The 14023-nt window shown below is 37.7% G+C and overlaps 4 protein-coding genes across 4 annotated transcripts; 3 read left to right on the top strand and 1 right to left on the bottom strand.

Moving 5' to 3' along the window:
• Positions 1 to 983: 983 nt before the first annotated feature.
• On the top strand, positions 984 to 3231 carry LOC139111803 (cytochrome P450 9e2-like). Its single transcript, XM_070672315.1, has one exon. It carries the CDS (start codon positions 1455 to 1457, stop codon positions 3021 to 3023), a length of 1569 nt encoding a protein of 522 aa, XP_070528416.1. The 5' UTR covers positions 984 to 1454; the 3' UTR covers positions 3024 to 3231.
• Positions 3232 to 3422: 191 nt separating this feature from the next.
• On the top strand, positions 3423 to 6227 carry LOC139111808 (cytochrome P450 9e2-like). The gene is made up of 2 exons (XM_070672319.1): positions 3423 to 5102; positions 5236 to 6227. Exon 1 carries the CDS (start codon positions 3542 to 3544, stop codon positions 5075 to 5077), a length of 1536 nt encoding a protein of 511 aa, XP_070528420.1. The 5' UTR covers positions 3423 to 3541; the 3' UTR covers positions 5078 to 5102; positions 5236 to 6227.
• Positions 6228 to 6665: 438 nt separating this feature from the next.
• LOC139111806 (cytochrome P450 9e2-like) lies at positions 6666 to 8420 on the top strand. Its single transcript, XM_070672318.1, has one exon. It carries the CDS (start codon positions 6782 to 6784, stop codon positions 8318 to 8320), a length of 1539 nt encoding a protein of 512 aa, XP_070528419.1. The 5' UTR covers positions 6666 to 6781; the 3' UTR covers positions 8321 to 8420.
• Positions 8421 to 9577: 1157 nt separating this feature from the next.
• Positions 9578 to 11428, bottom strand: LOC139111809 (cytochrome P450 9e2-like). The gene has a single exon (XM_070672320.1). The coding sequence runs from the start codon at positions 11271 to 11273 to the stop codon at positions 9756 to 9758; it is 1518 nt and encodes a 505-aa protein (XP_070528421.1). The 5' UTR covers positions 11274 to 11428; the 3' UTR covers positions 9578 to 9755.
• Between the last annotated feature and the right edge of the window lie 2595 nt (positions 11429 to 14023).

The following is a 14023-nucleotide window of genomic DNA, read 5'->3' as shown; positions in this document are numbered from 1 at the left end:
GATCCCCGACAAATGGATTAAGCGCAAATTGCTAAACTCTGTTTAATTTGGCCAAATGAATTTTGTTCCGCCAGCCCTCGCCCGTTCTTTCTCCAGCCATCCCTTCCTGTGCATTTTCCTATCCCCCTTTTGATTTCTCGTACTCTTTCTTACTCCTACGTCTACTCTCGCGCTAGATAGACCGAACTTTTCGGCCAAAATCCTGTTTCCAGCCGGGACGTAATTTGAATTTTGAAGTAAACACCATTAGCTCTTTTTTTTTTAGATTTTTTTTTCTAGATATTTCAGACGATAATGTGAAATGAAAAAAAATTGTAAGAGCTTGATATAAAATTTTCTTAAATACGCGCCACGTTTCATTATTATATATATTCATAATATGTTGTAAAAAAAATATGCAGTAACGCGGTTTTTTTTTTAACGTTATTAAAAAACGATTTTTCGATCTTCAAACTTGGAATAAAAATGTAGTTAAAATCGTAATTATAACTGAAAGTCAAAGTAAACATATTAACGTGTAAATTTACAGAGACATGTGGAATATAGAAGTCAATTCGCATCAAAGCGTTATCATATATCGTTATACGTTGATTCCACATATACCGCGTGAGGGTAAATTCGTAATCGGATTATAGACGTACATTGTTTCACAATATTTGGAACGTCTGTCGGATTTAATTCTTGAACAGGAGCAAAACCGATTTCGTAAATTTATTAATTAAAAATTGAAAGGATACGTCGTAAGTACATAAGTTTTTCCTCGCGTATTAAAGAATTAAACGCGAGGCGCGTGCTCGATCAGTCCTATGCTCGTGTTATACAACGAAGCGACAGGCTCGATTTAGTTTTTACACCGCGAATATTAGACGTGACTCATTTATCGTATAATTATACATACGCCACTTACTCTGCCTGCTATACGTACCGTTACGAGAATAACGTGTATACCTTTCGAACGCGAAATCATCACGATCTAACATTACAGAAAACATCAGCCAGACGATACCATGTAACGGTACAAAACTTTGCATTATTCGTAAAATTATTTTAACAACTAATATTCTTTCCCGCGAATATTCTTTCCTAAAATATTTTGCCAAAATTTTATCGATTAAAAATATCTAATCTATGAATTTATCTTTTCCTTTTCCTCCCCCACTCTGCCCATTCTCTTTTACGTAATTCTCCTAAATGACATCATGAGTTGCTACGAGCCGTTTAACAAACAGCTCTATCTCGGGACGAGCGCTGAGCAGTCAGGCACGAGAATTCCGAGCGAGCAGATCGCTTTGACTTGATAAAACAATCACGTTCAACATATTGCATTGGATTATAACCTGAGGGTACCACGGCACAACCGCAAACAGTGATATTGACACAAACTTTCACGACACTGGTGTTTAACTTTATCTCGAACGAAAGGAGTAATCGGGTATTCCGATTAAACGTCCGTCATGGAGTACTGGACGATAGCCTTATCAATATTAGCCGGCACGCTCGCCGTTTACTATTACGCGCTTCGGAAAGACTCGAACATATTTCGGGAGCACGGGATTCCGCATGCCAAAAAGTATTCCATCCCGAGACAAATTTGGAGGGTGCTCATACGTCCGAAAAGTATCGCGGATATGATCGCGGAGGTGTACAGCGTGGATCCCGACGCTAAGTACGTCGGTACTTTCAATTTCACGATGCCGGTAGTGATGATACGCGATCTCGAGCTGCTAAAGTCCGTCACGATTAAAAATTTCGACTCGTTCGAGGACCATCTTTTCTTCGGCAGCGAAACGCATGATCCGCTTTTCGGTAATAATCTGTTCGCCTTGCGTGGCGACAAGTGGCGTGACATCCGAGCGCTCATGAGCCCCGCTTTTACGGCCAGCAAAATGAAAACGATGTTCCATTTAATATACGAGTGCGCCGTAAATTTTTCGGAGTACTTGATGCACGTACCGTCGGACGAGCGCGTCATGGAAATGAAGGACGTATTCACGAGATACGCTAACGACGTGATCGCCACATGCGGCTTCGGTATCAACGTCGATTCGATGCGCGAGCCGGATAACGACTTTTACGTTTACGGCAAAAAAGCATCCACCTTCGGCTTGATATCCATAATAAAAGTATTGCTGTATCAGCACGCGCCGCTGCTCGTACGCCTATTTAATCTTAAGCTAATGGACGACCGTACGAATGCATTTTTTATAAATCTAGTAGCCGAGACTATAAGAATCCGAGACGAGAAGGGTATCACACGTCCAGACGTAATCCAGCTGCTCATGGACAGCCGTAGTAAAAGAGAACCCGAGAAAAAATTAACTATCGTAGACATGACGTCGCAGGTGTTTATTTTCTTCCTCGCCGGCTTCGACACCAGCTCGACGCTAATGAGCTTCGCGGCGCATGAAATCGCGACCAACCCGGATATTCAAGAGAGACTGCAAAACGAAATCGACCAGGTACTGGAAGACACGAACGGCCAACCGTCTTACGAGGCGATCAACGGAATGAAGTACTTAAATGCCGTGATCAACGAGGCACTCCGGATGTATCCGGTGCAAACAGTAATGGACAGAGTGTGCGTAAAAGATTTCGAGCTGCCGCCCGCGGTGCCGAATGCAAAACCGTTAACCATGAAGAAGGACATGATTTTTTTTATCCCGATTTATGCGCTCCACCACGACCCCGAGTACTTTCCGGAACCGAAGAAGTTCAAACCCGAGAGATTTCTCGACGGGAGCGATGAGTGTAATATAAACGCCTACTGTCCGTTCGGTCTCGGCCCGAGGATGTGTATCGGAAACAGGTTTGGGTTACTCGAGACGAGAATCGTGCTATTTCATCTTCTGGCACGATGCCAGTTAAAGCCGTGCGAAAAAACCTCGAAATCTGTGAAACTCCAGAAAGGTGGATTCACAATGAAAATCGAAGGCGGTTTCTGGTTAAGCGTTGTGCCCAGACAAAACCAACATCCTACAATTATCGAGGCAAACCAGTCGTGTCGGTCACAAAGTCCGCAGTAATGGCAAAACGTAATTTAAAAAAAAATAAAAAATAAAAAATAAAATGCGAAAATAATTAAAGATGTGGACGTCTACGGATATAAAACATGCGCACGTTCCGCAGCATGCGTTGTAATAAAAACATAATATATTGTTAAATCGTTGTGACGTTAAATAAATCGTAATCTACCGAAATCAGCCTTTATCTTAATTATGAAAAAGCTTATCGCGCTGATAACAAAAATACTTGAGATTAATGTGAAAAGTAGCCATTAACTTTACTTACGTAAGTGATGACGAATCGGTCACTATTCGCTATATTAGAATGATTGCATCAGCGGAGCAGCAGTCGACCGTCAGCTTTCAACGGATAACATTGTATTCTAGCGTGTCCTTCGTTATTAATAACGTGAAAAGTATTTAAGCAGGACGCAGTAACAAAAAAAAAAAAAAATAGTGCAAAAAATTAATTTCAATTTTTAAAATATTATATATTTGTGCCTCTCGATTTAATGGAGTGATACATATATAAAATCAATATGATATCTATAATTGCTTTGTCAGTGATAGCGGGTGCTTTGATTATTTATTATTATTTTTTTAAAGATTTAAATTACTTCAAAAAGCATGGCATACCATATAAAACGCCACTTCCTATTCTTGGAAATATGGGCCGCACGGTCGTACGCCTTGAATCTATGGCAGAAATTGTTCGCGGACTTTACAATCTGAATCCCGAAGCGAAATACGTTGGTTTCTTCGACATGACCGTGCCAGTTGTAATGATTCGCGATCCGGAGCTCATTAAGTCCGTCACATTAAAACACTTCGACTCGTTTCACGATCATCGCAGCTTCGTGGACGAAACTCAAGATCCACTGTTTGGAAAAAATCTTTTTTCCATCCGCGGCGAGAAATGGCGGCAGTTTAGATCGTTATTAAGCCCTGCTTTTACGTCCAGCAAAATGAAGAGCATGTTTAAATTAATGTCAAGCTGCGGCGCTGATTTTGCGAGCTATTTGGCGCAACTGCCACCAGATCAGAGAGTTATGGAAATGAAAGAAGTCTTCACGAGGTATACTAATGACGTAATTGCCACTTGCGCCTTCGGTGTCAGCGTTGACTCGATGAAAGATCCGAAAAATGAATTCTACGTATACGGTAGAGAAGCGACTACTTTTAACACTACTGCCTTAATAAAGATGTACATATTTAGAAGCTTGCCTTGGCTCGCGCGAATGATAAACTTGAAATTTATCCGACAGCAGATAGCAGATTTCTTCCGAAATCTTGTAGAAAGTACAATAAAAGCCAGAGATGAAAACGGAATCGTTCGCCCGGACATGTTGCAATTAATGATGGAGAGCAGAAATAAAGAGGGCAAGGCAGAATTAACTATCGACGATATGGTAGCTCAGGCGTTCGTATTTTTCTTTGGTGGCTTCGACAGTACTTCGACGGTAATGTGTTTCGTCTCTCACGAAATGGCGGTAAACAAAGATATGCAAGAGAAACTTCAAAAGGAAATCGACCAAGTTTTAGAAGACACGAACGGAGAAGCGCCTTACGAAGCGATTAATGCCATGGAATATTTAGAAGGTGTGGTTAACGAAGCTCTCAGATTGTATCCAGTTGCTATAGCGATGGACAGATTATGCGAAAAAGATTTCGAGCTGCCGCCGGCATTACCGGGATTGGAGCCATTGACGATAAAGAAGGGACAAGGTATATGGATACCAATTTACGCACTTCATCGCGATCCTATTTACTTCAAGAACCCGGAGAAGTTCGATCCCGAGCGCTTTTGCGGCGAACAGAAAAAGGCTTCCCTTAACTGCGGTGTCTATTTGCCTTTCGGTCTTGGTCCCAGAATGTGCATAGGCAACAGATTCGCCTTGTTGGAGACGAAGGTTCTACTTTTTCATCTACTGGCCCGTTGCAATTTGAGAGTTTCCGAGAAGACACCGATACCACTCAAGCTCTCTAAAGACGGCTTCAATATGAAGGCCGAAGGTGGTTTCTGGTTGAAGGTCGAGCCGCGAGAAAATTTACATCACACTCTTACATCACACTAAATACTGCTAACGGAACGTGCTAAGCGTAAGAATATTTAATCGTATGCCTAACGCAATGAAATAAAACAAATCTTGAAAAAAAAAAAAAGAATTAAGTCGCTGAAAATATACAATTACATTTTTATATGTATAATTAATTAAAGTTATTTAAATTTTAGATTGAGTGGAAACGATGAAACGCCATTTAAAACGGGACGTTATTAAAGATCCAACGAGATGTTCACTTTGCCGCTGCAGGATATAACGATATTGGTGCAGGGGATAACGATATTATCGTAATAAAATATTTTTAAGACATTGGGCACAATTACGCTTTGTCAACTTTTTTAGAAAACGACAGGAAACAGGATAGGAATTAAATGCTATTTTTTTTATGCTATACGTTATTATCGAACATTTTGCAACGCTCTTCTTTGTACATAAATAACTGTGTAATTACTATCATTATGAGAATACTTGAATTATTTCGTTGCACTTCTTTGATTCTTATAAAGAAATAATTTCAGAATCTTTTATACTGATATAAAAATATATATGATATAAAAGATAAAAACAGTTTAAGCGAACAGTTATATAATAACTACGATCGTAATTTTGATAAATTAAATATAAAATAGTTGTAAAATTAGTTATATAATAATTCTTTATTATAAAAACTTTTTTTTATACCTTTATATAACCTACATTTCGTACCTACATCATACATAGCTTTTATATAACACAAAAATGTACCTAAAACATATACAATCATATTAGTTTCAAGATCTCTTCACATAATGTTAGTTATATTTATCACATATGGGAGGAGCGATATTCGTAAGTACAGTAGTTGATCCTTGATCGACAATTTAACATCGATTGCATACAAGCATTTTAATCACGTTGCATAAATATTCAAATAAGATTCATCAATCAAGCTGCGTATTACGCTTCTTCGATACGATTAAATGTAGCGCGCAAAAAAATTATTAAAATAGTGTTTACAATTATTTTATAAACGATATAAAGTATTTTATGTAAAAAACCGAAAAACAGCAAAAATATTATATTACACGTAAGTGACATAGCTTTAATTATTAGTTTTATAATTTGCTGTAATAATTCCGAGTAATTTACTCATTTTAATAAATATTATGTACTCTCTCTATAATTTCATTGTTTCAGTTGCAATTGTAATATTTTCTCCCCAAAAGATAGTACGTACAATATTCTTCGAGTAATAAAAGTTGTTATTTTCATTAAGAAACGACAAAAGGATGATATGAAAATGGTTAAAGATCAAGTACCGCTTGTTATCTTGTCTCGCAATTATCAATCAACTTCAGCTTGTATTACACATTTTTTTTTCCTCAAGTAATCAATTCCGCAGTTATAAAATTTTTTCTTACATTTAAAACGAACTTTGTAATATAATAATTTATTAAAATTACCTCACTAAGGTACAACGTATGATAGGTCAACTAAAATTACAATGTGCAAGAACCTAATTATTATTAGCAACAAATTTTTTTCCCTCCCCCACACGATATCACTTACGTCGCTTATAATAGAAATGATCGCGCAGCGCTAGCAATTGATTGCAGTTCTCTGACGTGTAACGTTGGCCGGTCATTTTAATAATCGCCTACATATCCGCATAATAAATTTATAGTAAGCTGTTTCCTTCGCGAGTTTGGTTGGTACAGTATAAATACGATTATCAACATGATATATATAATTATTTTATCAGCGATAGCGGGCACTCTGGGCCTGTATTATTTTCTCTTCAAAGATTTAAATTATTTCGAGAGACACGGAGTACCGCATGTGAAGCCTTTCCCCTTGGTGGGAAATATGGGACCAACGATTTTACGTCGCCAATCAACAATTGACTTCGTTAAGTCGATGTACGATTTATATCCCGACGCCAAGTACATCGGTGTATACGATTTGAATAATAATAAAACCATAATGCTACGCGATCCGGAACTTATAAAATCCGTGACGATGAAACATTTCGACATGTTTATGGACCGTACTAGTTTCGTCGACGAAAGTGTGGATCCGTTTTTTGGCAAAAATCTCGTCGTCCTTCGCGGAGAGAGATGGCGAGAAGTACGAGCTATATTGAGCCCGGCGTTCACGTCGAGTAAAATGAAAAATATGTTTAAACTGATGTCAGATTGCGGCGTCGACTTTAGCGATTATTTGGCGAAACTGCCGCCGGAGAAAAGAACGTTGGATGTAAAAGATTTATTCACGAGGTATACGAACGACGTGATCGCTACTTGCGCTTTAGGAATTAGCGTAGATTCTATAAGAAATCCGAAAAGTGATTTCTATATGCACGGCGTGGAGGCAACCAATTTAAAAAGCACTATTATTTTCAAACTCTTCATACTTAAAGCGTTACCTTGGCTAGCGCGGATGCTTAAATTGTCATTTATCTCCAGGAAAGCGGTGAATTTTTTCCGCGATCTCATAAAAACTACTATAAAAGCTCGAGATGAAAATAATATTGTACGTCCGGACATGTTGCAATTAATGATGGAAAGTAGAGATAAAGATGGCAAGATAGAATTGTCTATCGACGACATGATAGCGCAAGCGTTTATTTTCTTTTTCGGAGGCTTCGAAAATAGTGCGACGATAATGTGCTTTGCCGCTCACGAAATCGCGATGAATCAAAACGTACAAAGGAAACTTCAAAATGAAATTGACCAGGTTATGGAAAACGCGAGTGAACAACAAGCGTCTTACGAAGCGATTAATAGCATGGAATATTTAGATGCGGTAATCAACGAAACTTTGAGAATGTATCCGGTTGTTATCACGTTGGATAGGCAATGTTTAAAAGACTTCGAATTACCATCGGCATTGCCGGGAACGAAACCCTTCACGATAAAGAAAGGACAAAGCGTGTGGATACCGGCCTATGGGCTTCAACGCGATCCTAAATATTTCGAAGACCCTGAAAGATTCGATCCCGAGCGATTTTGCGGCGAACGTAAAAAGAACAGTCTCAACTGCGGAGGCTATTTTCCTTTCGGCCTCGGTCCCAGAATGTGCATAGGCAACAGATTCGCGTTGTTGGAAACAAAAGTTTTGCTGTTTCACTTGCTAGCACGTTGCAAATTGGTACCCTGCGACAAGACACCGAAGTCGATCAAGTTTGCTAAAAGTTTTACTATGAAACCTGAAGGTGGTTTCTGGTTGAATGTTATATCGAGAAAAAATTTTCTTCTCGAGAAAAATATTTCTTAACTGCTGTTCACAATCTAATATTATATAAATATGTATATCATTTTTAAATTGCAATTTGTATATGCGTAAATAAATTCACAGAGATATTAAATATAAATATTAAAAAATAAAAAAAAAATAAAAAAATAATACAAGCGATAGAAGAAAGAATTAATAATTTTTTCTTTCTCATTAAATATAACTAATATAAATTTTAGAAAGTAGTGCGGATTTAGCGTGTCGCAAATGCCGATTGTCGGGATTCTGCGAGTTCTGCGACGAATCTCTTGCATTGAGAAGAGATCTGCATTGGCCGCACGTCCTCACGCACAGTTGCACGGTGGATATAACAGTTGTATAATGTATTCGACTACGTGATTGGGCGTTTCCAGAGACGTGATACGAGCTTGTGAATGCCGGTTTAATGAACGGTCAGAAGAACGTGCGCTCCCTCGGTGGTCACTGCTAAAGGAATCGTAACTCCTGGTCTTTGACAGTCAAACCGGTTTCTATCAAATAAGATGCTCGCGTGACACACGGTCGCTATTGAATCAACCGGACACTTTATTGTATTTGATCCGCTTGATCATTAGAGACAAACGTAGTTATCCGTCGCTGCTACGGGATCGTAGTAATTTAGATAATTAGTGACCGACTAAACCACTTAATTATTATTGGTCGAGTCCTATCTAATACTAATTTATTCTAATGAACAAGTTAATAAGCAAGATGAGAGAGAAAGAGAGACAGCTTCTATATTTATATCACCTAAAGTTAATCGAAAGGTAAAATTATTTCTAAAATAATCTAAACGCGTTGATAGAAACGATTAAATCACAAAACTTATTGGTATTAATAATTTTAGTTAGCAAACGATCTTACATATTTTATAAATAAAATATTTTTAACTAAATTACATTAACTTTAATACATGTAAGTGCGTATATGTAAATAGTTTGCAACGCGATTACTTTAATAAAAATTACTATTATCAGTTTTCCGAGATGTGTGTTCGAAAAGGCAGCCTCTGACTCGATAAAAGTACCCCTTCTAATTTAATTCACTTACTGCCGTTGGAAAGGGACCGCATGTTGGAGAAGGGCCAAGAATTGATGAAGTGGAGATCATAAGGGTGGCTCGAAACGATGTATTGTCTCGCTACGAAGAAATAGGACAAGGTAAGTGGCAAAAACACTCTTACAATTATTTTCTCGCGCTGTGTTATTCGCATATAACAGCAAAATATGTTATTAACATTGTGAAATAAATGTGGGCCTATTTTTAAATTAAACAATATTCTGCTAATACGTTGTATTACGTGTACATTTATAAAAATTCGTAGTAATTTACATTACGGAACAAGTTTTATTCCGGTTGAACTTTTTCATTATAATTAAACGATATTATTTAAAATTATTGTCGGAGATTTATCGTTCGTTGTCGATTTGCGTGGATTTCAACGTGTAATGTATATATTTTTTCGAGGCTGGACGCTTAACCAAAATCCACTTTTCGGCTTCATTGCAAGACCTTTGCCGAATTGCATTGGAAATGTGGTTTGCGCGGAAGGTTTCAATTCACATCGCGCCAATAAGTGAAACAGTAAAACTTTTACTTCAAGCAGAGCGAATCTGTTAGCTATGCACATTCTTGGTCCTAATCCGAATGGCAAGTAGCACGAAGAATTGTTGTAACTCTTGTTGTTTAAAAATCGCTCCGGAGAAAATTTATCCGGATCGTCGTAATATTTTTTATCACGATGAATTGCGAAAACAGGCATCCAAAAGACCATTCCCTTTTTTACGGTGAACGGCTTTTCGTTCGGCAGTGCGGGCGGCAATTCGTACGTTTTTTCACATGTCCTTTCCACGAAGATGACCGGCGGATACATCCTGAGAGTCTCGCTTATGACCGCGTCTAAATATTCCATGTGATTAATGGCTTCGTAAGACACTTCCCCGTTCGACTCCTCCAAAACCTTGTCGATCTCTTGCTGCAGCCTGGCCTGAACTTCCGGGTTAACTGCTATTTCGTGAGCGGCGAAGCACATCGCAGTCGAGCTGGTGTCGAAGCCACCGAAGAAGAAGACGAACGCTTGCGCGACCATGTCGTCGATGTCGAGCTCTCTGCAAGCGTCTTTGCCTCTGATATCCATCATTAATTGCAACATATCCGGACGCGTAATGTGCTCCGCGTCGCGCGTGGCGATTGTATTTCCTATTACATCTTTGAAAAAACTCGTCACGTTGTCGTCTATAATCTTCACATTCAAAAGTCGCCCGAGAGTCGGAAAAGATCTGAGTAAAATAAACTTCCAGGCCCTGCTTCCCGACAGGAAATTAGCCGCTTCCTTGCCGTTAACGTAGAACTTGTTCGTTGGATCCTTCATAGAATCGATCTTAATTCCAAAAGCGCACGTGGCGATAACGTCATTCGTAAATTTCGAGAAGGCATCTTTTGTATCTATTTCGCTTTCATCCGCGGGCAGAGCCGATAAAAATTTAGCAAAATCCGCAGCACACTCCGACATCAACGTGAACATCATTTTCATCTTGCTGGATGTAAAGGAAGGACTCAATAAAGTTCTCACGTTACGCCACTTTTCCCCGTGAAGTGAAAACAAATTTTTACCCAATAAAGGATTATTCAAATCGCCGAAACCACGACGATTTGGAAACGAATCGAAATCCTTAACGAGGACAGACTTGATAATTTCCGGATCACGAATTAGTAGAAATGGAATCGTTATGCCGTAGAATCCGAAATATTTTGCGTCTGGGTAAAGATTGTACGTCTCAACAATGGAATCAGCGAAAGATAATTTCGGAAATATAGTCCTCCTTATAGCTTCGAATATCATGAGAGGCGGTTTATGTATCACACCGTGTCTTTTAAATACATTAAACTTTCTAAAAAGATATTCAATGCCGAAATAACCAATCACTAACGATAACAGAATTGACCAATATTCCATGGTGAATGTTAATAAATATTCTACGATTTTCGTATAAGCACTTTGTACAGTGTAACTCGCAGCGATGTTGTCGACGTCACTCGCTGTGAGCAACTGGTCGTACAGCAGTTATCTGCGTCGTAATATATTGTATAAAAGACTCGCTAATATGCTGCGCCTGTACTTGACGCGAGGCAGTACCGTGCCACTTGATCTTTCTGATGCAAAATTTTTCAAGTTAACATTATTTAAAATCGTTAATATTTTTTTTTTTTTTTTTTTTTATACAAATCAAGATCTTAATAAAAGATTTTAATTTTAAAATTTGTGTAAAATAGAAAATTAATTTAATAACAATTAAATCTAAAGTTATGTATAACATACGTGCATGTGTCTGTATTGCTTTGTGAATTTTATGTTTAACGTTGTCATTATAGAAGTTGTAAATGATGTATGAAATACTGATTGAAGTCAAAAGTAATGCAAACGGCATTTTCTGATATATGATAAGATTGAATAAAATAAAAAATAAATAATGCGCACAAACAAATGTGTCGCTTCAGGTTATTCGATAAATCATTATGTTATATCTATATTCTCTCAAAAGGAAATACACAGATATTACTAGATATATTTTATTAAATTTGCGAAATAAAAAGCTGTACTGTTTGAAAAACGGAATTTAAAATAAGAAAATAAAATAATGCAATCGCATTATGTCTATATTTAAACACAGACATCAGGCACTTTGTTATTTTATCTCATCTTATCTTACAATTTTTTTTTTAGCTTTATGTTCGTTTCATCAATTTATTAATCACTGCTTCTCAACGGAATATGGACTGTAGCGATAAGAATATTACGTAATAATTTTACGCAGCATGACATTTAGAAATTTAATCAAGATATATCGCACATCTTGGTTTGATATTTAAAAATTACTTTCCTCGTTATAAGTTGTCGAAAGAAATATGTAAATAACAAATTATGTAAATTAATTGTACAAGTTTCTGTAGAGCCATATTAATCTAATGAAATTCACGCTTATATCGCGTCGAAGTATAAATATGCGTCACCTATAACAATCGTTTGCAGACTATGCTCCTGTTATACATATTTAAACAATACATACTTTTATATTAAAAAAAAAAAAAAGAAAGAAAGAAAACCCACTACTATTTTCTGAAGAATTAATTCTTCAATATTCACCAATATAATACTTTAACAGAAACAGTGGTTTTAACGGCGGCGCCGACCCTCTCACCGTCGTGCCCTCCAGGGTAAACAGTTTTCAGACCTCAGCATGAAGAGTCTAGCTGCTTAATATTTCAGACGACCCCTAGCTAACTTCATGCATACTTATGTCGCGGCTCCTCGCGTGAGATAACCCGCGCGCGATATTCCCCGCAACGTATTCGAATAGACAGCCGGTCCATTATTTATTGCTCTTTGTTGCACGTTGCCATTGCTAACGCGCGCGTAATCAGTTACGGCTCGTGCGGTTCTCCTTAATGACTTGGGGAATGCAAATATGTGTGTCCTAATGAGACATACACGCGAGACATCTCTTTGGCATTCTCTTTTATACCGGGATAACATCTATCAAAGCAATTTCTCGCCGTATACCATTATTTCGGCCAGATAAATAACACTGAATCACCAATACACATCTCGTTCTTTAAACTTCGACGTGCTAATTTTTCTCTCACTAACGCGAATAACAAGCAGAAAAAAAAAAATTGTAGTCTCTACTGTCGTTTATTGCTACTTTTATTTTTAAAAAGTCTTCTTCAACGCGAACGAATTAAGGATCAAACAGGATTGTGGATTGATACTTCCACAATATCGCACCAGTATTTTTTTTCTTTCTTTTTTTTTTTTTTTTGTTCGACCTTTTGCCGCGACCATATATGAAAAACGTCATCAGTCTCCGCGCGATGCAATCGCCGTCAGGTTAAACCGCGTAATAAAAATAGTGGGCCTCCCGCCTTTACCCTCCGCCGCCAGGGGATTCAGCCAACAATATGGCAAGATGTTTGATGACCCGATCGATCACAGCTCCCTGTCCAGCTTCCGAAGTGAACGACACGACGTCGCGTGCACGTACACGTGCTCCTCACGGGCAATGGGAAGCAAAACGAGACCGTAACTCCATTCGCCGAATATCAACGCGCAACTGATGAAACGCTCCTCATCTTTCCTTTCGCGAGCGACTGATCGATCTTGTACGAATACACTCTGGGAATACGACGGATCTCTTAATACTTTTGCCCGTGCATACGTCGGACTTTCTGCATTCCACGTATGCTCCGCGCGTATATATTTATATGTACGTTTACTACAAATTTGTGCGATATACAGGATTACTATATTTTAATACATTAATAGTAAAATATTAACATTATTTTCTTGTTTTCTTTTCTTTTTTTTTTTATCCGGAGAAAAATATTAAATGATTAATGTCCGTTTGAAAATGTTTTATCGAAATAATAATTTATAATAACGATGCATATTCATTAATACGTTACGCTTTTATTGTATTAATTTAGGCACATATTACTCCATTTTAAATATATATAAAGCTCTATCTTGTATACCTTTTGAGTTATTTACTCTCTTATTCAATTCCAATTTAATTATTATTAATTATATCGATGCATTATTAATATCGATTGTAAATTAGAAAGCAGTAGATGATATCGTAAAAATGATTCCGATCATATCCTATCCCGTGCCGCAAAACAATTGTATTAGTATTAGGATTAATATTG

This window comes from Cardiocondyla obscurior, linkage group LG25 (assembly GCF_019399895.1).
Source record: "Cardiocondyla obscurior isolate alpha-2009 linkage group LG25, Cobs3.1, whole genome shotgun sequence".
Taxonomy (NCBI): Eukaryota; Metazoa; Arthropoda; class Insecta; order Hymenoptera; family Formicidae; genus Cardiocondyla; species Cardiocondyla obscurior.
This window is presented reverse-complemented; position numbering and strand designations above follow the sequence as displayed.